This window comes from Galeopterus variegatus, unplaced genomic scaffold (assembly GCF_000696425.1).
Source record: "Galeopterus variegatus unplaced genomic scaffold, G_variegatus-3.0.2 Scaffold4580, whole genome shotgun sequence".
NCBI classification, from domain to species: Eukaryota; Metazoa; Chordata; class Mammalia; order Dermoptera; family Cynocephalidae; genus Galeopterus; species Galeopterus variegatus.
This window is the reverse complement of record NW_007730691.1, coordinates 109,086-135,818: the sequence shown is the minus strand read 5'-3', so window position 1 is coordinate 135,818 and position 26,733 is coordinate 109,086. Positions and strand designations below refer to the sequence as shown.

General features: G+C 41.2%; 1 protein-coding gene and 1 pseudogene across 1 annotated transcript; both read left to right on the top strand.

Moving 5' to 3' along the window:
* The first annotated feature begins 7,309 nt into the window (after positions 1-7,309).
* Positions 7,310-8,353, top strand: LOC103603389 (annotated as a pseudogene).
* Positions 8,354-21,252: 12,899 nt separating this feature from the next.
* Positions 21,253-23,188, top strand: CCDC184 (coiled-coil domain containing 184). Its single transcript, XM_008587891.1, has 2 exons — positions 21,253-22,907; positions 23,035-23,188. Exon 1 carries the CDS (start codon positions 21,253-21,255, stop codon positions 21,835-21,837), a length of 585 nt encoding a protein of 194 aa, XP_008586113.1. The 3' UTR covers positions 21,838-22,907; positions 23,035-23,188.
* The last annotated feature ends 3,545 nt before the right edge of the window (positions 23,189-26,733 follow it).

Here is a 26,733-nt window from a genome sequence, read left to right as displayed (position 1 = left end):
AAAGGCCTTATCCTTCTCTTTCAGGGGCCACCTGGCTAATGTTGACGGCCAGATTTCCCTGACACCCTACCCAGAGAAAGGTAACTTAAGTAAGAAGAAGGGACTTCTCCCAAATAAGTTCTCCCATCACCAAAGAAAAAGAAAAGAACCAGAGGGGAATTTGAAATACACTAAAAGTGAAGGAGAGAGAGCGAATCAGTCAACATTAACAGAGTAGAGTGAAAAATAAGATGCAAGTTCAAACTAGTTGGCTAATTGGAAAAATAATTTTCCCTCATTAATAGAATACTGTATTTTCCTTTACTTTTAATTTCATCAGTTTTTTTTCGGCTATCACTCATAGCCTATTCCTCATATTTAGAAACAATGTAATGTCACACAGACATCATAGAGACCAAAGTTCCAGTTCTGAGATTATGTATAAATTACTTTACCTGCTTAAGCTAGTTACATTACCCGAGGCTCAGTTTACTGATCTGTACAATGAGATGAGAGTAACACACCTACCCCAAGGGCGAATTTCACAATACTTAAACCACATTTGTGAAAAAGTGGTTTGTAAACTACATAAATATTGATTATTATCTATGTCATCTGTGTATTATTTTCCATTTGTTCAAGGAGGTTATGAAATGTCTCATCCTCTCAGTTACATGGTGGTAAGCACCTCTAGGGCAGAGACTTAGATTTCCTGCACTCACTTCCTCCCACATAGCACAGTCCCAATCACACAATAGGTAACTGATAAATGCAAACTGCACTAAACTGAAGTGAACTGATTTCCCATAGACAGGAAGAGTGGAATGTCTCTTTGTCTTGGTCCCTGAGCCTCAGAAAGAGAGGTTTCAGAGACCAGGACATTGAAAAATTGAAAGGGAAGCTTTGGAACCAGAATAAAGAAAAAGAAAAGGAAATTCAGAGGAAATATCATGTAAGCTTCATGAAACTTTTCATGTGTTTAGGTCTTGTACTAGAGAAAGTAATTTGGCAAAGAAAAGAACAGTATTAATGTGCAGCAGGGATAGTCTCCCAAGATGAGCCATCAGGATTAAACAAGGACTTCTTTCAGAAACTGCTCAGAGGCAGACGTGCTCTCAATATTCAAACTCATTTTCTTTTTCCTTTTAACTTTCCCCAAGCCTTGGGGAAGTTTATGAATTACTATTGTTTAAAAATTAGCTTTTCATCAATATTTTATTTTTTTTTTTTTTGGCTCTACAGGCTACCAATATTTTTCACTATCTGAATAATTTTAAAACATTTGTCTTCATAGAGAAAGACTGCCAGAGGGATTTTGAAAAAAATTAAACACACAAATGACAATGTTAATGATGATATTGAAATTCCATATACATCATACTATTTTTCCAAGAATGTAGGCATTTACAGCTAAATTACCTAGCAAACCAAGACTGAAGTGACAAACTCCAGCAGGAGAGTTTTTAAGACTGTCCAAGTGTGGGAAATTAACAGAGGAAATACCATTTGCCTTTTAACATTGGGTGATCCAGACTGAGCTGGAGACTTCTACTAGCAAAGAGATGATTGAATTCTTTGAATCAATTTCAGGGGCTTGAGAAGCAAGTTATGGCAGATCTCAGAATCTTCTACTGCCTGCTGCCCATGCTATTTTTAGGAGTGTGTCTCCCCCTGGAGGGGGAACAGGTCATTTACTCCTTCAGCCTTCTTGCCTAAAGTTCATTATTCATTCATTGATTCTTTGCTTCTTTGATTGACTGATCAATTCATTCATTCATTTGTTCATCCAGCCATTCAACAAATACTTATGAGATCCTATTACTGTGCTGTTTGTTACAATAGATGCTGAAGATCCAACTGAGAACAAGATAAACACATTCCGTGACTCCAAGGAAATTATAGTTTAGTGTGACAAACAAATATTAGATAGTCACCTGAATGCCTAAATAACAACTATGATGAGTTCTGCAAAGTAAAAGTGCAATAAACTGAATGCTTATATTACCCCAAAATTTATATGTTGAAATCCTAACCCCCAAGGTGATGATATTAGCAGGTGGCGCCTTCGGAAGGTGATTAGGTCATATGGGCAGAGCCCTCATGAATGGGATTAGTGTCTAATGGAGTTTGGATGTATTGTCCTCCCAGAATTCATGTGGAAATTTGATCCCCAATGTGGCAATGTTGAAAGCTCTTCAAGTCATGGGGGTGGATCCCTCATGAATTGATTAATGCTTTCCCTGGGGGGAGGGAGGGCAGTGAGTGAGTTCTCACTCTGTTAGTTCCCTTGAGAGCTGGTTGTTTAAAAGACCCTGGCACCTCCCCTCCCTCTCTTGCTTCCTCTCACTATGTGATTCGCTTGTACCCGCATGTTGCCACTTTCCTCGATAAGTAGAAGCAGCCTGAGGCCTGGGCCAGATGCAGCTGTCCCAGAATCATAAGCCAAATAAACTTCTGTTAGTTGTAATTACCCAGTCTCAGGAATTCTGTTACAGCAACACAAAATGGACTAATACAGTGTCCTTATACAAGAGACCTCAGAGAGATCCCTGGCTCCTTCCACCATGTGAGGTACAGTAAGAAGATGGCTGTCTATGAGGAAATGGGCCCTCACAAGACATAGAATCTGCCAGCATCTTGAACATGGAACTCCCAGCCTCCATAATCATGAGAAATAAATTTCTGTTGTTTATAAGCTATCCAGATTATGGTATTTTTGTTATAGCAGCCCTAATGGACTAAGACAAAAAGTGTGGAGGGTAAAATGGCTATTCAATAGAGGATCTCATTAAGTTTGGGAGGGCAAGAAAAGCTTTCCTGACCAAAGACCTGGAAAATTGGTGGAAATAACCAGATCAAAGGTGTGAAGGAGACGCAGGGAGTGGGCCTTCCAGCAAATGGAGCAGGATATTCAAAGACCCTGAGAAAGAAAAAGTTTAGAAAGTTGGAAGAAGAGAGAGGCTAGAATGATAAGGAGGAGAAGGGCACAAGTTGAGGCTGCAAAGGAAAGAAGTCTCCAGATCATGCAGTCTTGGGAGACATAATAAGGATTTTGAATTGTGTCCCAAAAGTACAGGAAGCTATTGACAGGCTATGTACAAGTGACATGATGATATGTGTGTTTTTAAAGGATTGCTTTGACTTTCTGAGGAAGAATGGGCCAGGACAAGGATTAAAAAGGGAAAACACCAGTTTAAGTGATTTAAGCAGGGAATGATGGGGTCTTGGATTAGGGTGCTGGCCATAGAAAGGGTGAGAAGTGGATGGATTTAAAATATATATATTTTTTCCTTTTTGTCTTTTTTCGTGTCTTCGGTGTTGCTCCCGCACCTCGCTCAGCCAGTGGGCGGGAACCGGTCTGTATGTGGGATCCGAACCCTCGGCGGGAGCGCCACCACGCTCCCAAGCGGCGCACTGCAGCAGTGCGCCACCGGGCTGGCCCAGATTTAAAATATTTTAATGTCAGAATTGATAGGACTTGGTGATTGACTACAAGCTGGAGATGAGGAGTACAATAGTCAAAAATGACTCCTAGATTTTTGCTGAGACCCTGGATGAATTGAAAGATAGGAACTGGAGAAGAAACAGGCATGTGTAGGTATGTTTGGGGGGCTCTGATCAAAGACCAGTTCATCAAATATTTATTGAGTCTCCTACTATATGTCAGGCACTGTGTTTGGCACTATACACTGGAAGTTAAGATGTGGAGGCAACACAGGATCTCTATACTTAAGAAACTTCCAGTTAGTGGAAGATAGTGATACCATTAATGGATTATTTCAATATAATGCAGAATGAACAATGTCCATAGGAGCCCAGAAAAGAGACAGCATAACCTGAGGAATTCAGAGAAGACTTTTTAGAGGAGATGATAACTGAATAAAGTCTTGAAGGATTAGAAGTAAATCAAGTAAAGAAAGGTGGGGGATTTTCCCAAGGAAAATGAAGAAATAGCTCATTTGTATCACCATACTGATGAAAACTAAAATACTGGATAGGATATTTGTAGTGGATTGAATTATGTCCCCCCAAAACTCCCTGAAGCTTGAGTTGTGTCTCCTAAGTTTTATGTATCAGGAACCGTGACTGTAAAGAGGGTGGGATATCCTATTATGGTAATTTTAAGGCCTTGAAGGGGTGATTGGGTTGTAGGACTGTGCTGTAGTGGATGGATTAAACATGGTGATCAGGGGCGTGGTTCTGGGGGCTTTAAAAGAAGAGGAGAGTCTGTCTTTCTCTCTCTCTGCTCTCTCTGCTTCCACCATCTTGCAATGTGAGACCCCTGGGTCACTGTTGCCACCACCAGATGGACTTTGGACTTCCCAGCCTCAGAAACTGTAAGCAATAAATTTCATTCTCTTTATAAATCACCCAGTTCAGTATACTTTGTTATAAGCAACAAAAACAGACTAATATTAAAGAGAAAATTGTTCTGAAAGTATCCGAGATGGTTTAAAATGTAATTATTTAAAGACCTCTGTATTAGTTCATTTTATGTTGCTTATAACGAAATACCTGAAACGGGGTAATTTGTAAAGAAATGAAATTTATTTCTTACAGTTTTAGAGGCTGGGAAGTCCATGGTCAGGGGTGCATCTGGCGAGGGCTTTCTTCTTGGTGAGGAGTCTCTGAAGAGTCCCGTGATGACCAGGGTATCACATGGTGAGAATAACTAGAACTCTCTTATGCTCTCCTTACAAAGCCACCAGTCCACACCCATGATAACTCATGACTCCAGAATGGATTAATCCTTTCATGAGAGCGTAGTTTTCATGATCTAATCACCTTTTAAAGGCCCCACCTTTCAAATACCATAATCAGATTTCCCACCCTCTTAACACTGTTACAATGGGGATCAAATTTCCAACACATTAATTTTGGGGGGACACATTCCACCCATAGCAACCTCTAATCCCAATTCTATTCCAAAGCACAGAAAAAAGACAACTTTGACAATTTTTAATCAAATAAATATAACATTGAAACTAAAATCTGATAAAGATTAAACAAAAAACTACAGATGAATCTCATTTATGAATATCAAGGCAAAAGTACTAAATAAAATATTAGCAAATGGAATCAAATCCCTATGACTGAGTAGAAATTGCTTTGGGAATGCAAAGATGGTTCATTGTTAGAAAATTTATTAATAGCTGCTCATTCAGGCCAGCTACAGAAGCCAGCCCAATGCCTGGGATCCTGAGAGATATGGGCCAGGACAGCCCTGCCCCTGCCTGCAGCCAGATCCTAGAAGATACGTATTAACCATGTGTATTTCTTTGGGTGTGTGACTTACCTGTTCATGTCCTTCACCAAATTTCAGCTTAGATTTTTCTAATTCATTTTTAAGAGTTTATTTTGCAATAAGAATATTAAGCTTTGTGTATTAAAAAAAAAAAGTAGAGAATAGAATAATGGTTACCATAGGCTGGGAGGTGTGGAGGTGGGGGAAAAGATATGGGGTGAACTAATGGGAACAAAACTGTGCTATCTACCCTAAGTGAATCATTGTGCAAGATATGTGTGCATTGAAACAACACACTGTACCCCTCAAAATAAATATAAATAAAATTGAAAAAAAGTATAATATACAAAAAGAAAAAAAATTATTAATATAATTAATATTATTATATCTAAGAAGAAAAGTCTTGTGATTATCTCCATAGATGCTGGAAAAGCATTTGAAAAATTCAAGATGTATTCCTAATAAAAATAATTTTCAAAAAAGGAATAAAAGAGTGTTTCTTAATATCATACTATCTTGCTTTATCAGCTTCTTACTATTTTCATGGGAAAACACTGGAGCCATTCACTGCTAGTATTTGAGACAAGACAAGGATCTTCACCATTACTACACCATTTAACATGGTAAAAATGGCAATGCATTTTTACAAGAGAAAGCAATTAGATATATGAGAATTGTAGATGATATGATGGTGTGTCTAGAAAATGGAAGCAAATCAATAGAAAACTATTGCAAACAAAAAGATGATTCAGTACAATAGCAGAATATGAAAGCAATATATAGAAACCCATAGGCCTCGCAGACACAAGGAAGAACCAATTACAAAATAACATGGAAGAGAACATCAATATCCAACTTGTAATAGCAACCATAATTACAAAACTCCTAGCTATAAAGTTAAAAAGAAACATGTAAAATCTATGAATAAAACTTTTTAATATTCCCCAAAGGCACAAAAGTAGATGCAACAAAGGAAAGACATACCCTAAGTGAATTTGTAAATTTAACATGATCCCAATAAAAATTCATGCAAGTGGCCCTCAGTATAGTAAAACATGCTCAACCCACTCAAAAAAGAAAGGCAGATTACATTACATTGAAACAGCATTTCTTATTGTGTTTGCAAAAATCCAAAAGTTGAGTACATACTTTGTTGCCAAAGCTCTGGGGACAGAAACACACTGATACACTACAGGTGGAAGTATAGAATGATGCAGCCCCCAAGGGGGGAATTTGGTACTATCTGGCAAAATTGCAGATAGACGAATTTATCCTTCAACCCTGAAATCACATTTTTAAGAAATCTATACTAAAAGCACACCTGCATAAATTTTAAATAATATATGCACAAGGTTATTCATTGTGGCATTTTTAATGACAAAAGACTGGAAATACTACATATATTCATCAGCAGGTGGGGAGTTGAGTAGTTAAATAAACTATGGAATATAGCAGAGTACTATGAGTTATAAACATAATGAGGAGTATTTGTGTGTATTGCTGTGGAATGATTGCCACAATATATTATGTGAAGAAAGGTGCAGAACAGTGTATGTGATAGCTATATTTTGTGTAATATGAAGCATTGGAAGGATAATCCAGAAACTAATAAAAATAGTTATCTATATGTGGTAGAGAGGGGAACTGGGATCAGGGGATAGGAATGAAAGGGAGATGCCTCTGGGTATACCTTTTTATGTAGTTTTGACTTTAGAATTATGCAATTGTTTTATATATTCAAAAAGTAAATTAAACCAAAAAGAAAAAAAGAGCAACCTCTAAAACTGAAAATAAATGAAATAAATAAACCTAAGAGTATATGACATTGGTAACATAACCAAAAAGAAAGATTTCAATCGACTTTTGAACTCAAGACTTTGTCCTGCGTTAGTGGAATATTTTCTAAGAAGAAAAGAAACTGCAAAGAACACTTAAACTTTATTCTGCAATTTTATTGTTAGTACTAATACTGGTTTTGTGCAACTATTTTATGTACTTTATATGATAAAGCAAATAAGTTCAGTGTAAGAAGTAATAAAAATATAAGTTAGACATCTTATAAGTTAGAAATGTATCATTTAAAATAAATCTGCAAGCTGCATGTGTTCTGAAGATGCCAATAATCTCACTGAAGAATATGAGCAAGTTGAACAACTCCGAGCTGTGGATGAATATCTGAGTGGGGAAGAGACTGCTCTTCAGTGGATCAAGTGTGATGACTCTTCAGACAACTTCCATGAAGCTGATGACATACAGTACCTTGATGCTGAATATATAGATTTCTCTGTAATCCTGAGCATTACACAAGTTATAAGGTACCAAATGCTTGGGAGATATGAACTATCATCATCTGTGAAGAAAACTTTCAAGGCACAGACAACTAAAAGACCTTTAGATATTTTGTCCTCTGTCAAGGCAAATGTAAACAGAATACTTTTCACAGCTGTTCAGAATGTCTCTGTCTGTAAAAAGAGCATTCTATAAATTTATGTCTGGACTACATGCAAGCATTTTGTGGGCATTTTGAGGGCAAGATAGCCCTTACAAGATACCTGTTTGGAAAAGAAATGGCAACACACATTATGGAATTTCTTCACTGATTTGATGGAATTTTGACTAAAGGGGAAAGTCCAATAAGGCTCAAGAACTTGTATTTTTTCTACTTAATATAATTAAGGTGTTTATCTAAAATGCAACCATTTGCAGAGCACCCAGATTTTTCAGCCATTCACTGGAAATGAAGTGCAAGATTCAGAAAACAAAAAGTTAGTTCTGGAAATATTTCATGAATTCAATTTTTTCCCTTGGGTTAGGAAAAAAAGCAAACTGAAGGTAGACTGTAGGCTGCATTATAGAAACGTTTAGAAAAATATGGATTTTGTTGGTCAGTTTAAATGTTGACTGTGGGGAAAGCTTCAGACTCAGGGTTTGGGCAGTGCTCTGAAAATCTTGTTTTCAGAGAAATTAATAGTAAACATGCTAGAAAGTTGGCCCAGTTATGAATTCCATCTAACTAGACAAGAAATGGTATCATTGTTTAATGCATTTGGAAGGATTTCTACAAGTATGAAAGGATTGGAAAACTTTAGGAACTTGTTGCAAATTATTCATTTAAAAAAAATGAATTGAAAGGTGCCTTTTCTGGACAATGAAGGCCAAAGAGAGGAATTTCATCCAGTAATAAGTAGCAATGACAGTCTGAAGCCAAACCTTTTATATAAAGCTACTTTTACTAGAGGAGAATTATATTGTTTTAAGAAAATAGTTTGATTTTGTAATTGTGTTGAGTTTAAATATGTATAATATTATTGTAAGTCAAAGTAATACTTTGACAATGTGGTGCAGATTTTAAAGTTTAATATTAAATAAAATCAGGATTATCAAATTAAAAAAGTAATGAAATTTAAAATTTTCATAGGAGGAATTGGTAGCAAATTATAGACTACAGAAAACAAGGTTAGAGAATTTGAAGGCATGAAAAGATAAACAATTTGTTAAAAAACACAGCAAGAAAAAAGATTGAAAAAGAAAGAATCAGAGCAAAAGTTATCTGTGTGACATATCAAGCAGTTTAACATACATGTAACTGAAGTTTCAGAAGAGTCATGGTATTAAAAAGTATTTAAAGAAATAATGGCTAAAAATTTTCCAAATGTGAAAGCTCAATGAAATCAAGGCAGAATAAACTTAAAGAAAACCATGCATCATGATCAAACTGCTAAAAACCAAAGATAAAGAAAAAAATTCTAAAAGCAGCCAGATAAAAAAGACACATTACATATAGAGCAGGGATTAGTAAACTCTGGCCTGTGGGTCATATCTGGATTACTGCCTGTTTCTGTAAATAAAGTTTTATCAGAACACAGCAATACACATTCATTTACATATGTGCTATGGCTGTCTCTGTTCCATAGCGACAGAGTTCAGTGTTTCAACAGAGACCATATGGCTTGCAAAGCCTCAAAGATTTACTATAAGGCCCTTTGCAAAAAAATCTGCCATCCCCTGATATATAGGAACAAAGAAAATAATGCCAGCAGATTTCTTATAAAAGCTATAAATGCCAGCAGATTTCTTATAAAAGGTGGAAGACAAGGTCCACCCAGAAATTTTACCCAGCAAAAAAATCTTTCAAAAATAAAGGTAAAATAAAGACTTTTTTTTTTTAGAAAGGTAAAAGGTGAAATGTTAAAGGAAGTTCTTCAAGCAGAAGAAAAATAATTACAGATGGAAATTTGGATCAACATAAAGGAATAAAGAGTGTGAGAAATGATAAATATAGGTAAAATATGAAAAAATTTTCTCACTTATTAATCTCTTAAAAAGATAAATGACTATTTAAAGTAGAAATAATAAAAATGAACCTGAGGTTTTAGAATACACAGCAGCAATAAGTAGGACAACAAAAACACAAAGAACACAAGGGAGGAACTGAAAGTATATGAGGGTACTTTAAAAAGTTCATGAAAAAATAGAATTAAAAGATAATGCAAGTCTTTCAGTGAAGTTTTTGAAGTAGCCTTTCATTGTTATAAGGTTCTTAACACTACTCAAAAGTAAACTATGATAAGTTATAGTAGCATACAATAAATTCTAGAGCTGCACTTTGCACTATGCTAGCCACAAGCCACATGGGGCTATTTATTTATTTATGGATTGGGTGTTTTTTATTTAACATACAATTGCTAACAACTCAAACACATTTAACATTTCAATGGAAAAGCAAACAGTACTAGTGCCTAAAATTAATGGAAACAGACCAGAATAATCTGTTCCCTTTGTTCCTCTTACTGAAAAGTTCAGTTGTATTTTATGTCCTTCTGATAGTTGGCTACCAATCATTTGAGTCATACACCTCTTCCATACATATGGCTCATATCTGGTTATTTTAATTAAAATTAAAATTAATTAAAATTAGAGAAAATTAAATATTAAGTTTCTTAGTCACAGTCATCACATTTCAAGTACAGTTGGCCCAACTTATCTGTACGTTCTACATCTGTGGATTCAACTAAACTTGCACAGAAAATATTTGGGGGGAAAAAATACCACAAAGTTCCAAAAAACAAAACTTGAATTTGCCATGCATTGAGTACTACATTGAATCCATGCAAATTAAGTAATATCTAGGCATTTTATTAGGTATTATAAGAAATCTAGAGATGATCTAAAGTATATGGGAGAATTGCATAGGTTATATGCAAATACTATACCATTTTATATAAGGGACTTGAGCATCCTTGAATTTTGGTATAGGTGGGGGGTCCTCGGACCAATCCCCCATGGATACCAAGGTATAACTGTATTCAATAGCCAGATGTGGCTAGTGACCACTACACTGAACAACACAGGTATAAAAGAATCCCATTACCACAAAATATTCTGTTGGAAAGGACTGCTCTAGAGCAATAACAGAAAAAAAAAAAAGAAGTAGAGCTAATAAGCTAATAGTGGAGGTAAAAAGGAATCATTTTAAAATTCAATTAATCTAAATGTTGGAATGAAAATAAGAAAAAAGAAACAAAGAACAGATGTGACAAATAGAAAATGAATAGGAAGATCATAGATTAAAGTTCAATCTTATCAATAATTGAAACAAATGTAAATAGCCTAAACATCCCAATTAAAGGGTAGAGAAGGTCAGGTTGGACAAAGAGCCAAGTGTGTATAGGAAACCTACTTTAAATATAAAGGCACAGATAAGACAAAAGGAAAAAAATGAAAAAGCTATACCATGCAAACACTAATAAAAATGCTGAAATGGTTTTATTAATATCAGACTAAGTAAACTTCAGAGCCATGAATATTACTGTTCCTATTGATAAAGGGGTCAATTCAGAAAAAGGATATAAGAATTCTAAATTGTTAAGTATCTAATGAAAGAGCTTCAAAACATAGGAAGCAAAACCTAATATAAATGAAAAATAGACAAATCCACAAATATATTTTAAATCCAAATATTAATCACATTAATAGTAAATCTAAATGGACTAAATGCTCTTAATAAAAGACAAAGAATGTCAAAATAGGTAAAAAGCAAAACAAAACAAAATCTGACTGTATGCTATCTAGCAGATATACGCTCAAATCTTAAGGAAACAGAGGTTGAAAGTAGAGCAATGAAAAAGGATATATTATGCACCTTCAACCAAAAGAAAGCTGATGTGTTTATATTAATATTAGATAAAAATTGACTTTAAGGCAAAAAGCACTATTAGTGAACAACAAAACCACCTAATAATGATAAAGTTTCAATTCACCAGGAAAACACAACAATTTAAAAATTTGAATTACACTTACGACATAGTCCCCGAATATATAAAGCAAAAGTTAACAGAACTAAGTATAAATTTATAAACATAGTGAAAGATTATGATAACCCTTTCTTAGTAATTTGTAATGTAAGTAGACAAAATTAAAAATTTGTCCTAATAGACATATCTAAACCTTGCACCCAACAAATGCAAAACACATATTCCTTCATGATGCATACATACAAGAATTATAAGCAAAAACTTGCCTATTATCATGTCTCAAAAAATTTTAAAAGATTGAGATTGAACAGGAAATGTTCTTCAACTACAATGGAATTAAGCTATTAATCAACAACAAAAAGACAACCACAAAATTCACATGTTGGAAAATTTAAAAAATATTTATTCAACAAATATTTAATATGTGTTTACTATGAGTCAAGCACTGTTCTAGGAACGTGGGATTACATCAGAGAGTAAGTCAATAATCAAAAGTCAGACAATACCAAGTGTTGAAGAGACTGTGAAGTAATGAGAACTTTTACCCTGCTGGTGGACGTAAATTATTACAACCACTTTCAACAACAATTTGATATCCTCTAATACAACTGAAGCACACTCCAAAGTTCAGCAATCTATCCCTATGTATAAAGTTTTCCCTTTGGAAAATCTTGGGCTATGTGCACTATGAGACATATACTAGACTATTCATAGCAGCATTGCTAGTGACAGCCTAAATTTGAAAACAATTGAAATGTCCATCAACAGTAGAATGCAACGGTAGATGCAGATATGTACATTTTGGTACGTTCATACAATGGAATACAATAGAAGAGTGAAAAACGAACAAACCTCAGGTACCCCAACAACACTGATGACTTTGACAGATAAAATGTGCAAAAGAAACAAGAGACAAAAAAGTTTTGAGATTCCATTCCTATAAAGTTTAAAAAATAAATTAATTGTGATTCCATCCACATAACGTTCAAACACAGGCAAAACTATATTATATTGTACAGGAATGTATAAGCATGTGATAAACTATAAAGAAAAGCAAAGGAATTATTATTGTGAAAATCAAGATAGTAGTCACCTCTAGGAGGGAGAGGGTTTTGACTGTAAGGTAGGAGTGGGGACTTCTGGATGGAGGGAATCATGATAAATGCTTGCTATATTCTGTTGCTTGACCTGAGTAGTGATTACATAGGCATTGCCTTTTTCATTATAGTTTACATGTATGTTTATTTACTTTCATGTATTTGTGTCACATTTCACAATTAATAAACGTACAAAAGAAAAGCAAGGGGGAAAAAAAGGCAAGAAAGTCATTTTGAACATAGAGACCAGCATGAATAAAGGTATGGAGGTATAAAACAGTGTGCAGGGGGTATGGGAACTACAAGCAGATTTGCGTAACTAGAGGGGACACAGTGAGGGAGAAAGTGGTGGGAATAAATGAGGCTGGAAGTTATGGGAAGACTTTAGAACATTTTAAGCTGGGATATGAAAAGGCTCAACTCTGAATCGTAGGTAGATTCTTCTGACCGTCTTGAGGAGATGGATGCACAGGGAGGCCAGAGAAGGGAAAAGCAGAGGAAAGACCAAAAACGGAATAATCCTCCAGGCAGGAGATAGCAAGGGCCTGAAGTAAGGCATTGCTCTGGAAATGGGGAGGAGGAAATGGATTAGAAAGGTATCTGTGGGTACTAGAGAAGTATCTATGGTAACCACAGACTGGTCTCAGGGATAAATAAATCTATTTTTCCCAAGCTGACCTCAGACAAGTAAGACTCTCTCTCCTGGTTTGCAAGCCCTCCTGAAAAGGAGTCTCAGACTCCTTTCTCCCACATATCCCTCATTCTCAAGAAGTTCCTTAAAAAATCTTACCTAAATGCCTCAGTCTGCATCTTGCCCTCACAGTGGAAGTGGGGAATAATGCTAGTTTGTCTCAGAGTTAAAAATACACAGAGAAGTTCTTTTTAGCTTTTCCTTCTCTCACATCTCTGCTGATTATTTCCTTTCTTCCATTAGACCTTAGGTCTCAAATTACAGAGTGAGGTTTCAAATTACATTATACCCATGCTCCATCTCCATCTCTTAGAACCTTTCTCCGTAATCACTTTTTCCTAGGCAGAGAATGTCCCCCCCAAAACTAATAAAAGTCCATAAAGATGAAGCAGAAAGGCCTTACGTAACCCAGAACTCACTGCAATTTAACTATCAGCGATTTCAATGTGAAGAATGTGAGATTGTGGGCAGTTTATTACCTATCACACCTGGAAGTGTCTTGGATGATACTCATTGTTCTGCTGAGCAGCAAAAGCCACTAATGCCAATTGGTAAGAGGGAATTGATTTTTAATAGTACAAGACGCAACTGGAAGCAGGTGTGCAATACGGTGATAGATGAACCGGGATGAATAAGAGATTGGATATGTGACTCAGGATCACCCTCCGTGGAGAGTCTAGTCCCAGGTTAATTCATTCAATCCAGGCAATCACCAGTGAGCTTCCCATAAAGTTTCCCTCTGCTTCTTAGAGACCCAGACAACACTGTGGAGAATAACAAGGCCTTACTGAAATGGTCTCACTTAGCATGTTTAGAGACTAACTGCAATTCCTGGAATATTGTTTTTCTGATCCATGTTTGATGTTTGATTTTAATTTAGTTTTACTATTCTTGAAAGACTGATCTTTATATATTCTTTGTTACTTATTTGATCAATGTAGAGAGTCTTTGTTTGGTTTGCTTTTAGAGCAGAAGCAGGGAAGGGACAAAAAAGCCTAGATTTTATTACAGTAAAAAGTACCCTGGGCTAACATTACCCTAAATTACTGCCAGTTCAGGAACTCAGAGGGAAGAGAAACACCAGCTTTAAAGCACACTAACCTTTATATTCATAATATCCCTTTCTTAGTTAGCTGTTAATTTTATGGCTAGTAACAGAGTGCTAGAGGGAAGAGAAACACCAGCTTTAAAGCACACTAACCTTTATATTCATAATATCCCTTTCTCAGTTAGCTGTTAATTTTATGGCTAGTAAGAGTGCAATTTTATGGCTAGTAACAGAGTGCTTTTTTTTTTTGAGGCCATTTCCAGCAGGAAAAGAGTATAAATCAGGAGTTCTCCTTAAAACACAGTATGGGGATACAGGCTTGACATATTACATTCTCAAGCAATGCTGAGGGGAGCAGAGAGCATGCAGTCCTTCAATCCTAAGTTCTGACAAAACTTGGCCCTAATATCTTTGAGACTTTGATGCGGATAGTGGTGGAATACACTGATGGGGTTAGACTGGGTGAATAGGTGATAGCTCTCATTTCAAAGCTACAAGCATTTTTCTGTTTTGCAAGAGATGGAGACTCCATGTGTCTCTAAAGTAATTATTTCAAGAAAGACCACTAAAAGGGCCACTTACCTGTGTGAACATAAGCCATAGATCACCAAAATAGATGGTTGAAACTAAAGAAGCTAAACTACTCTCAAAGATACCAAGAGATGGAGACTCCATGTGTCTCTAAAGTAATTATTTCAAGAAAGACCACTAAAAGGGCTACTTACCTGTGTGAACATAAGCCATAGATCACCAAAATAGATGGTTGAAACTAAAGAAGCTAAACTACTCTCAAAGATATGGCAGAGTTGGATGGAGCTCTGCAAACTACATGTCCTCAAGGGAGATGTTTCTTTTTCTAGGTATGGATTTAGACTTCATTTACTTATCTACTTAACAACTATTTATTGAGCATGTACCATGGACCAGGCACTATTCTAGATGCCAAAGATATAGCAGTAAACAACGAAATCCCTACCCCAATGAATCTGACACTCTAGTTGGGAGTGAAAGACAACAAAGAAATCAATAAATTAAAGTAAAAATATAGTATAATATGTTGATAACTGATTAGGAGAAGATTAAAGCAAAGTAAAGGAATTAGAGAGTTCCTGAGTGAAGGGGATACCTGTACCTTAAAACAAAGAAACAGTGCCTATGGACTGTGGCTGACCATAGATGATGAGCTGTTTTCACACAAGCCTTGTTAAAACAGGGGCTTTGTTGGGCCGGCCCGTGGCTCACTCGGGAGAGTGCGGTGCTGATAACACCAAGGCCACGGGTTCAGATCCCATATAGGGATGGCCAGTTAGCTCACTGGGTGAGCATGGTCCTGACAACACCAAGTCAAAGGTTAACATCCCCTTACCAGTCATCTTTAAAAAAAAAAAAAAAAANCAAGGCCATGGGTTCAGATCCCATATAGGGATGGCCAGTTAGCTCACTGGGTGAGCATGGTCCTGACAACACCAAGTCAAAGGTTAACATCCTCTTACCAGTCATCTTTAAAAAAAAAAAAAACCAGGGGCTTCAGAGTCTGGGTGAAAAAATTGGTAAAGGGCCCTTCTCCTCACTTCTGCCTAAGATCCAGGACTGCTGCAGTACTTTGAAGACATGGATTACATTTTGAAGAACCTGTCCATGTAGTCCCCATTTGTGTCTGTGCAATAAAAACAAAGAGCCCCCTTGCAGTGGCTGCTAAACTGCAGCTAACAGTGCCTTGTTGGCCCTTGGGATTCTATCTCATAACAAGACAGAAGTGGTAGAAACCACTTCTGACACTATTTTTAGGGCCTCTGAGAGGGATGGACGGAGCATAACCAGATGTGTTAAGAATGAAACCTACACAATTTTGTATGAATTGACTGGGATAAAATGCCACAGACTTCCTCAAGACATGAGTGGCACTGTTCTCAGGGGCCTAGACATTTGCGTAAGTTGGCTTTGAGGGACATTAAGTTTCTAAAAATTCCCTTAATGAAAGGTAAGTTTGTGGCACACATACCACAGTCCCTACTCTACCCTAGATGGGGCATAATTTCCTACAAATTGGACTGATACCCTGGGAGAGGCAATTTGTCAAGCAAAATTGTCCCCAATGAACCAGAAACTGTGGGTGCTTTCAGTCGTGCAGCATTATCAGTGCCGGGTGAGGATTCCGACTTGGAGCCAAACCAGGCTCTGAGCTGTTTCAAGAACGGCAACTTTCTGGGGGCAGAAAACATGTGGAGAGGATGGAAGGTGCATGAAGCTCCACATCAGGGATTACCAGTGGCTCCAGAGCTCTGAATGCTTCTATGTCTGTGGCCAGCTACCCAGCAACACTTGGAGTGGGACCAGTCATGTCATAGTGGCACAGGGTACAAATTTAAACATGCACTGGGGACGGGAAGAGGGGTGGACCTCTGCAAGTGTTGATATAAGAGTTGCAGTGGGCAGTGCAGAAAGGGGAGACAGAAGAGACACTGGCAAAATAGGTTTAATTGCAGTGAGGGGCTACTTCCAGTGGACATTCAGATTACATGAGAAGTTGGAAGCTCTCTGGAATTCTCAGTGAAGTTAATTGAGAAGAGAAAGGAGTCAGGTGGCCTTAAAGACTCCTTAAAGACTATTGTTTGAGGTCACAGAACAAGCAACTGCAAGTCCAGCTCAGGCCTTAGGTGGGGGGGGGGGTAGCTCACTTCATGGCTATGACTGTGACATTAAAGACTCTTGAAGATCTGGATAGTTAGACCCCCTCTCTGGTCAGAGGCTCACAAGGGCTCAGGGTTCTTACAAGTCACCATGTCCATTTCTCTGGACAAATGTGGGGAAGGTGAGTGAAGATGGTTGGCTGTGACACCAGGTAAAGCACCCTCTCCAGCTGAGAAAATCTAGTCTATGTGACAGACAGATCCCACAACAACACAACTACTCTCAGCCTCTGTCTTTTTTACCCTCTGAGAAAACCCCTGTAATGAACAGCTGGGGCTCCTGGTGCTTGTACACATGGAAGGAATGAAGGACAGAATCAAAGAAGCTGGAATAAGCTTAAATAATTTACATTAGAAGGACAAGAAGTTTCTTCCTGCAGGAGAGAAAAAGAATACATCTAAGTGGTGGAAGGAGCTGGGGAGTAAGAAAACAAGGGCAAGGCTTGAAAGAATGTTTGGGGCTATTTGGGGAGAAGGAGGAGACCAACAGCAGCAGCTGTGCCATAATGCATGAGATAGAGGAGAGAGAAGTTCAATATGTTTTGCTCTGTGCTAAGACTGTAAGCCCCTTTAGAATTTTCTTAGAGACTGTAATAAACTAAATCGCTTTTTAATTCTTTTTGCTATTGGATATGTTTCTTTTAAATGTGATATTGTGCTGAAATGGGCCACAAGATAGCTCGGCTTCATAACAGTTACATTTGGAGGATATCATCTGGGATTTTGGACCTAAGGTATAGCACTAAGCTGTACCTTGTTTTAGATCATTGTTCTAGATATGAGTCGAGTGACTGTCTTCATTGGATTTATAGTGCAAAAAGTGCACCAGCAATATAAAATAGAAATTGGAGATAAACTAGAACCAGATAGAGGGAAATGGCAGAGACTACCAGAATCACAGTTTTAGTGAGAATGTGATGTTTGGAACTGAGTGTACCTGATGAAGGCCTATATCTATGCAGCATGGGGTCTCTTCCTGCATGGACTGATGAGACTGGATTGAAGGAATAGAACAGCCAAGGTGATTCCCAGAGGAAAAGAGAAAGGCAAGAAGAAAAGTGTGTAGGTTATTTTCTCTTGCTATGTGGCAGTTCCTCTGAATACTCTAGTGGGATGGCCATGGTACCCATCCAGCCCCCATTTGCTTGGGAGTGGACCCATGCAACAGACTCTAGGGCACTGGCATCCAGAGGACCCAGCCCTGCAACCCAGCCAGCTGGCCGAGGCTCTGCATCTGTCCCCCTTATTTTACTAACACTAGACCCTTATCCTATTTTCCCATGTCTCATTTTCACACAAAATTCCTCAAATTATCTGGTTCTGAATCTGATGCACCCATGTTTCCTCCCTATGTTTTCAAGTCCTGCTACTGGTCCACTCCCCCAGTTCCCACCTACCCTTGGCTCTCAAATGTCTCACCTGGAACTTGACTGGATCAGCCACACCCCTTGATCTCTGCACCTGTTTCCCATTGTCTTCCATGCTTCTGAAATAATTTCCTCTTCCTCTGGGCTCAGACCCCCTGTACTCTGAGGGGACTTCATGGCCAGCACCTCTGGGCAGCATGATGTAATCTTATGCTTAAAGCCATGATATATATGGTATCCTTAACAATAGTGGCAAAGGGCCTTGAATGATGACATAATCCAGCGCCTACTGTATGGGGCTATGTTTAATGTAAGCTTAAGGGATTGCAAAGATGGGAGGCCCTATGCTGGGGACAGGGCCACTGTAGGTAAAAGGTAGGGACCCTCCTGAAGGGTGAGAGAACTGGCAAGATGAAATCTTCCATGTGAAGTGTTGGTCAAGAGATGTGAAGTAACAAACCCTGTAGCCATGCCAGTCTTTTCTGGCAAGCTCAGCTGTTTTTATGTGCCCTGTCTCTGTTTCTAGTTTTTCTATAGTTTTAAAAATAAAGTCTTTTTGGAAATACCAGCCAACTTCAGCTGTGCATAGGGAAATCAAGGGAAAGCATTTCTGCCCTGAATCAGAGCATTCCTGAGTCAGAGCTTTAGGAATAACCTAAAGTGTTATTAACCATGTTTGGGGCATATGGTGGAGGTAGGCGTGATAACCAAGGTGAGAATACCACAGGTTTGTAGAAGGAAGGAAGGATGAGCAAGAAAATAGGATTGAATCATTAGTTTTAGAAAATACAATACTGTGGGGTTTTTAATTTGTTTTGGGAAATCAAAATTTTAATGACTGCAATACCTTATTACATCAGCAATGCCTTAGATTATTTAAACATTCTGCTGTTGGACATTTGGGATATTCCCACCTTGTTTCTCTTTTAATAGCAGTCAGACAGGCATAGGCCAAACAGTTCTTTAGCGCCACAAAGGTTTCCCTAGGCCAGTCTCACTCTTCATCAGTAGAGCACACAGCCAGAGAAACTACAAGGTAACACATTTGCTATTGTTGAACTGCCAATATATAATACACTCACCCATACCTAGCTCTTCTCTATTTTGAAGTGACACCGTTTGTTTGTCCTCACCAGGTTTATTTGTTCTTGTGAACTTCAGTTTTGGTTTCTGATCACCTATATTCTCCCATTTACTAGGGGTCTTTATTAATATGCTACTGCCCAGGTGCTAAATGCTTCTCAATCTGGTGTTATCTGTAAATATATTAAATCCAATTTTTCTTCCTCTTCTTCCCTTCCCATTCCACCCCTCAAATAGGGAAAGGGGTTGTCACAAAGGTTGGGGACACTCAGTATATGTCTGAACATGTGCACTGGAGGAGGCAATTACCCTTACATAGAGTCTCCCCATTTCTGTCAACAGTTTCACCTTTCAACTATGAGCTGATGCAGAGTGTTATTCAGAGTTAGGAATAATATTACAGATTATCCATTCTGATCCCCTAACAGATCAGGAAGATGATTTAGCCAAAGTCTCTGAATTAATAAAAGGCAGATATAAAATTGAATTCAGGTGTCCTAAAATCCACTACTTGTGGGCTGGAGAGTTCTGGCCAAGGGCATGGTTCTTATTAAAGTATCCATTCAACAAATATACAAGAGCATCTACTTACTATTACGTGCCAGGCACTATTTTAGCTGCTGGGGATTCCGTGATGCAGGGTGCAGGGAAGACAAACTCTGTCCTTATGGAGCTTTCATTCTCTAAACTTAAGTACTTGACAGGAGCGGTTGAGTTTCATATAGGAGGGAACCCCATCTTTTCCCAGATCCTGTGCTTTCTATAGCGAGAGGGCTAATTTACTGCAGAAGCCAAAGGGAGAGGCAGAACCCTCCGTAGTGCCCCCCCCCCCGCACCGCCAGGCTTGTCGGGGCCGCCTCCAGGGCGCCACCGCACCCCAGCTCAAGTCTGGAATTATTAGCATCGGTTTCTGTACCCTCTCTGCTTTCCTGCGGACGGCTGGAGGTCAGGGAAGCAGGACCCGGTTCTAGCGCCATCCTCTGCAAAAGGAATGCGGGCTGGTGAAAATCCTTCTAAGGCAGTCAGTGCCTTAATACCCGGACTGGGGGAGGAATGATCTCTCCCGGGCTTGGGCGTTTAAGCAGCAAAATGCTCTCTCATGCTTCCCTATTAAACATTGCAGCTACACGCTCCTTCCAGCCTCGGTTGAGGCCACTGCAGCGTCTCCTCCCCGCCCGCCCCACCCGCTAGCCCAGACTCCAAGCCCCACTGCAGCTTCCCAGCCATCCTCTCCTTTTTCTTCCCCACTTCCTGGTTACCATGGAGACACACGTCATTTACGTGCCGTGCGTCGCCTTGGAAACAGAGGAGCATCCGCCGCGCCGCTGGGAGACCCGCCCTGCCGCTCCAGCCTCACTCGCGGGCGCTGCCCGTTAATGGCCAAGGGGAGTCCCGAGCTCGACGCGCTACTTGCCTCGACCTCGCCTGGGCCCCTCCGCGAGCGTCTCTGTGACCCTGGGAACCGACGGGCACTCGCTGCTCGTGGCGTCCGGAGGGCGGCGCCGACACGGGCGCAGTAGGGCAGGGCGCCTTCGCCCCCGGGCGAGCCCGAGAGAGGCCGGCCCTGGGACCCCCGCCGGGTCCTCGTCCCGCCGTCTCTCTCCGGCCTCCCCCGATCCTGCCCGCGCCCTCCGCCCGGGACTCGTCTCCTCACGTCGGCTCGCAGCCCCTCCCGGAGCCTCCTCTTCCCCCCGCTCTTCCCCGCCCCTCCCGGGACTTCTCCCCCACGCCCCCGCCCCCACCCCGGAGGCCGGGCTGGACGCGACCCAGAGCCGCCACTGCCCGCTTCTGCCATTCAATGGAGGACGGTCTGCTGGAGATCATGACCAAGGACGGCGGCGACATGCCGGCCCCTCTGGAGGTGTCCACCGTGCCGGCCGTGGGGGACGTGATCTCCGGAGAGTACAACGGCGGCATGAAGGAACTGATGGAGCACCTGAAGGCCCAGCTGCAGGCCCTGTTTGAGGACGTGAGGGCCATGCGGGGGGCCCTGGACGAGCAGGCCTCGCACATCCAAGTGCTCTCGGACGACGTGTGTGCCAACCAGCGGGCCATCGTCTCCATGTGTCGGATTATGACCACGGCGCCCCGCCAGGGCGGCTTGGGCGTGGTCGGCGGCAAGGGGAGCTTCCCGGGCGTCCCCCAAGAGCCGGAGACCCCTTCGCCTATGATCGGGGACAGCGGCTTGCCGGGTCTCGATCCTGAGGACGAGGGGGACGACGACGAAGAGAAGGAGGTGCCCAGCCCCGCCACACCCACCAGTCACTGTGAGCGCCCTAAGAGTCCCTGTGCTGGTCTCCTTGGGGGGAACGGGCCACTTGTGGAGCCCCTCGACCTGCCCGACATTACCCTGCTGCATCTGGACGGCGAGGCCTCCCTGTGAGGGGACTCCACGGGGGCACTACCTTCCCGGGCTGGCTTTGGGTTTCACAGTGCGTGAGGCAAGGGGACTGAACGGCGCGGTGCAGCTTCACAACGACGGCTGCTCTTGTGGGTCGGGCAGAGAGAGACTCCCTCGAGGAAGGATTTGTAGGGCGAAGGACTTTGGGAGCATCAAGAATTCTTTCTGCCCGAACCAAGCGAATCATAGCAAACTGACGAAAGGTGAGGTTCCGGGAAAGGAAGCGCCTATCTCCGGATTCCCATCCATCCCCTACCCTACCCTTTACTCCTCCCCAGGAAACAGGAGAACCCCTGAATTGTAAATAAAATTCTGCTTTTTTGTATTCTGAAAAAGGACTTATCTAGGACTATGGCAAATAAACTAACGATTTACCTAGAAATTAAGGAATTGGGGTATTCTGTTCTGGCAACAGGAAATCTACCCCTCTGCTGAAATCCAGGACATTCAGTGTTCTGCAGAAGCCTCTCCCCCTCACAGATCTCTGCGGCTGCTGATTGGTAAAGGAAGCTTGAGGAGGGAACCGCAGCCCTATCTGGGTGAATGGGGTTCCTAGGGCCCCTGGGCTGGGAGGAGCTGGCTATGAATGTGCATGAAGACATAATAGCTCAACCTCTAGGATTTTGCATGCAGAGCCGATCCTGCCTTGCCACTGACTTCATCTGGGATTGTTTTTCCACTCACTGGGGCTTAGAGAACAAAGAGCCCAGTTCACAGGCAGAGACTCGGGGGTGCTCAGCGACAGCCCAGATTTAGGGGACGTTTGAGGGACTCTTGGGGGCCGCAGCCAAAAACCGTCTCTCCCGGCTACACCTGCTTAACTTCAGTTCTATTTTCTGTCAATATGTCCCTGCCCTCTGCCTCTCGGTGTTGCCTCCATAATGTCTTGTGTGTGTTATGTGTGTCCACTTGTGTAGTAGTGTGTGAGCCCTGAGGGGCAGGGCTTGTGGCTCCGGTGTTAGGTTCAGGGGGCTTCAGACCCTTCTCTGAGCCCTAAATTATCATGGCGCTTCATCTTCTCTGCTTCCCCCACCCCTCACCCCCACAACCAGGGCATGGAGCATGTGGCTGACCTGAGGTTTACTAACTGATGTGCCTCCCTCCCACCTCCTCAAGTGGTGACTTTGTGTGCCCTTCTTCATCTTCTCTGCTTCCCCCACCCCTCACCCCCACAACCAGGGCATGGAGCATGTGGCTGTCCTGAGGTTTACTAACTGATGTGCCTCCCTCCCACCTCCTCAAGTGGTGACTTTGTGTGCCCTCCCCCCTCCTTTGTGTATTCTTTCTCAATGCTTTCCTTGTTAACCTTAATAAAAAGGCGTCATCTCCCCTCTTTGATGACTGGTACTAGAGGGATGTCAGGGTGGGGCTCCTGGGCCCACTGCATGGACCAGGGCTTAGTGGGAACTGCAGGGACCATGGATGCCTCCCCTCCTCTCTCCTTCACTCCAGTTCCAAGGAGTTGACTATTCCTGCCCTAGTTCGGACAGGCATTGCCAACTCTGCCTACTTTCCCTTCTGTCCTGCACCTTGACCTCTAGCTGGTCTAAGAAGGAGATATGTGTTGATTCTCCCAGGCTAACAAGGACTTTTAGTAGCCAGCACTCCACATGTGCAAAACTTTTCAGTGGAGCATCTGGCCCCTGGGAGATTTTCAAATCTGGGTCCTGGTATGGTAGGTATGACAATCTATTCCATGGAAGGAGTGGGGTGGGGGGTATTGTTCTGGAGGTATTCCCCCAGATCTCTGGGAGTAGACTGACACATCACAAAGGAAACCACAATAACCGCCTCAGGCCTCTAGTGGAGAATGCTGGTAAGGTGTTCCCCCAAAGGCTTAGACTGACATCAGCTCTAGTCTGCTTCCTTGGGCGATAGAGATTTTCCTGGATGCCCGTGAACAAACTTTGAAAGCAGGGTGATCTGGCGGGCTGTGGGTGTGGGTGTCGTGTGGGTGTGGGTGTTGTGTGTGTGTGTGTGTTTTCTTGCTGCTGGTTGCTGCAGAGTGGTGGAAAGAGTGCTGGAGGCCGAGATCTGGGCTTGAATCTCAGTTCAAATTCTGAATCAACTGCTCAAGATTTAGTTTCTGGATGTGTAAAATGGGGATAAAAAGTTGTTGGGGAGAAAAATATATAAGACTCCTAGGAAAGTTTGTGCAAATGTTAATTTCTTTATAGTTCTATTGGGGTGGGGGGTGGTGGTGACTGACTCCTGTGGGAAAACAAAACTAACCAGGGAAGGTTCTAGAAATTCTCTTTTTATATAATCTTTCCCTATCTAAAGAACCCTTGTCCTTTGGGTAGAATTAAGGAAAGGGGTATGGTGAGATCCCAAAGCTAGCATGGGCCTTTTCATCATAAATGTCATGTAGCTATAGGCCAAAAAGTTCTCAGGGGCCAGCCTTGTATACATAGGATGACCCCAGGAAGTCTTGAGCTATGCAGTGGTTGGGGAATGTGTGCTGGGGGCCCTAGAGAGGGCAACTAATGTACATAACTGGGGGAGTGTCCTTGAGGACAGAGAGATAGATTCCTACTGTAGTTCCAGCATTCAGTACTAATAACAATGGTAACTATTATTTATTGAGCACATATTGTGTGCTGGGCACTGTGCCCGATTTTATATCACAACAACCCTTCGAAGTAGGCACTATTGTTTTTACATAACAGTTCAGAAACAGACTCCAAGACTTGCTCAGGGTCAAAGGTTAGCACTTGGCAGAGCAGGACTTAAACTCAGTCTGTCTGACTTAAAGAGCCCTAGATGGAAACCATTATGCTAACTGCTCTCATTTGAATCTTTAGAGGAGATCCCTTACTTCCCTAATCAAGAGCCTAAAAGAGTCCTGAAAAGGAGATAACATCAATTTTAGTCACTTTTCATCTTCTTAGTTGGAACAAAAAATTGCACTTTAGATTTTGGTTAGTGGTCCTTCTCAGAGTCCAGCGGGTGATAATAGCATCGAGAAGATGGCCTTCTGGACCTGCAGCTTGAGAGCAAGAAGCCCAAGCTAGCAGGTATTCCCTGACACGGCTCTATCCTTGTGCCTCTTTCCTGTTCCCTGTAGCTCAGATTCTTGAGTCTGACATGAATCCCAAGGGCAGTGTAGCCCTTTAGCCCATGTAGAAAGTTCTGCTTGAGTCCTTTAACCCTTGACTCCATTTGTTCCCCTTCCTATGCCTGCTGTCCCAAATGCCCTCATTCTCTTAGCTCAAGTCTTCCTAGAAGTTCTCTAGTTATTCCCCACAAGTCCAGATAGATAAAAATATCCCCAGAAAAAGCAATTCTTCAGCCTCTTCAGTCACCTGCACCATCATCTCAGAGGAACCAGCACAAGTTGGTCTGTTGGGTCCTCCATCCTCCCTGTTCCCCACTCTCCTCTTGCATTTCTCTTTTGAAATGCTCCTGATGAGTGAGTTTCAGGTGGGATCCTAACCAGGGACTCACAGGCAGGAGTCACTTTTAGACTTCAGGGAGCCACAACCCCTTGAAATTGGATACAAAACCATGTAAGTACCAGTATGTACATTCTCTAGAGAGAAGGTCCACTGTTTCAACTTAATCCTTAAAAAGTAAGAATTAAGTTAAAAAGTAAGAATCATTGAGCTAAAGTATAATGAGACTTTTTTTTTTCCTTTTTGTCTTTTTTACTGACCGGTAACGGGATCGCAACCCTTGGTGTTGTGCCCGCACCGCGCTCAGCCAGTGAGCGGGAACCGGTCTCCACATGGGATCCGAACCCTCGCGGGAGCGCCGCCGCGCTCCCAAGTGGTGCACTCTCCAGTGCGCCACCGGGCCAGCCCCTAATGAGACTTTTTTAATTTGAAAAATACCAAAGAAGAAATGACCCTGCCTGAAGCTGGTACTCCTAGCACCCTTGCCTCCAGAGTAGTTCCTATACTGAATTGAAATCTTCACATAAATCTGATTACTCACCACCTATTCAACAAACTCAAATTATATTGACTCCCCTTATGTGCTAAAAATCCTGTCTTCCATTACTTCCAAGTCTGCTAGTATATGGAGTTTGCCAGAGCACCTCTGATGTGTTAGAGGTGAGAAAATGGGCTGTGCCCTGGCTTCATGCAGTGCTTCATGTCTGGGCCCAACACAATGCTGGGCATAACTCCTCACAGCCCTTTCAGCTGCTCTGGCACTCCCATCTCTTGCTGGTCCAAGGGGACTCTCTCAGGGTTGAGCTCTTAATCTCAAAATGAAAACACAGACAACTTCATAGAAACAAGCTACAATGTTAGCATGATACAACTAAAATCAGCTCTTAGAGAAATAGTTATTTCCCTAAGAAATGCAAACTGGCCTCCAACATAAACATGTAGTTTTATATGATCTCAGTATCTGGTCTCTGCTTGATATGTATAATGAAATGGCTCACCTAGAAGTATTCTGAGAACTGAGCAGTAGTTACTTCCCAAATATATTTAAGTCTGTACTTCTCACAAGACATAAAATTGCTTGCCTCTTTGAAAAGGTAGGTTTTCATAAGCGTCCTTATCTTCATGCTTAAAAATAGAAATTCAGCCAGGATTACCATGCTACAGTAAGAAATGATATGGAAGTACAAAAGAATGTTTTTGAATCTTTTATTCCAATTACTGTTTCCCCCCCACTTCTAGATTGTCCATGGAAAGTGAATTCCTTTAGATAAGCAACTTTTCTGCTTGGAAGCACTGTGCTTTTAGAAGGAACCCTGCTCTGTAAATAATGCTGCAATGGTGCCACCTGCCGAGGAATAGGGACAGTACAAGTGGATGCTCAAAGTGAATTTACAGCTTTCACTTCAGTAAGCACTACACAATGCCTAGTAAAGACCTGGCTCTCTGCCAAATGGTGGGTGGAGGGGAGAGATGGGAAAATGGA

Bases quoted from the DNA above. Each gene is read 5' to 3' on its own strand.
- CCDC184 (XM_008587891.1), top strand. From the start codon at position 21,253: ATGGAGGACGGTCTGCTGGAGATCATGACCAAGGACGGCGGCGACATG.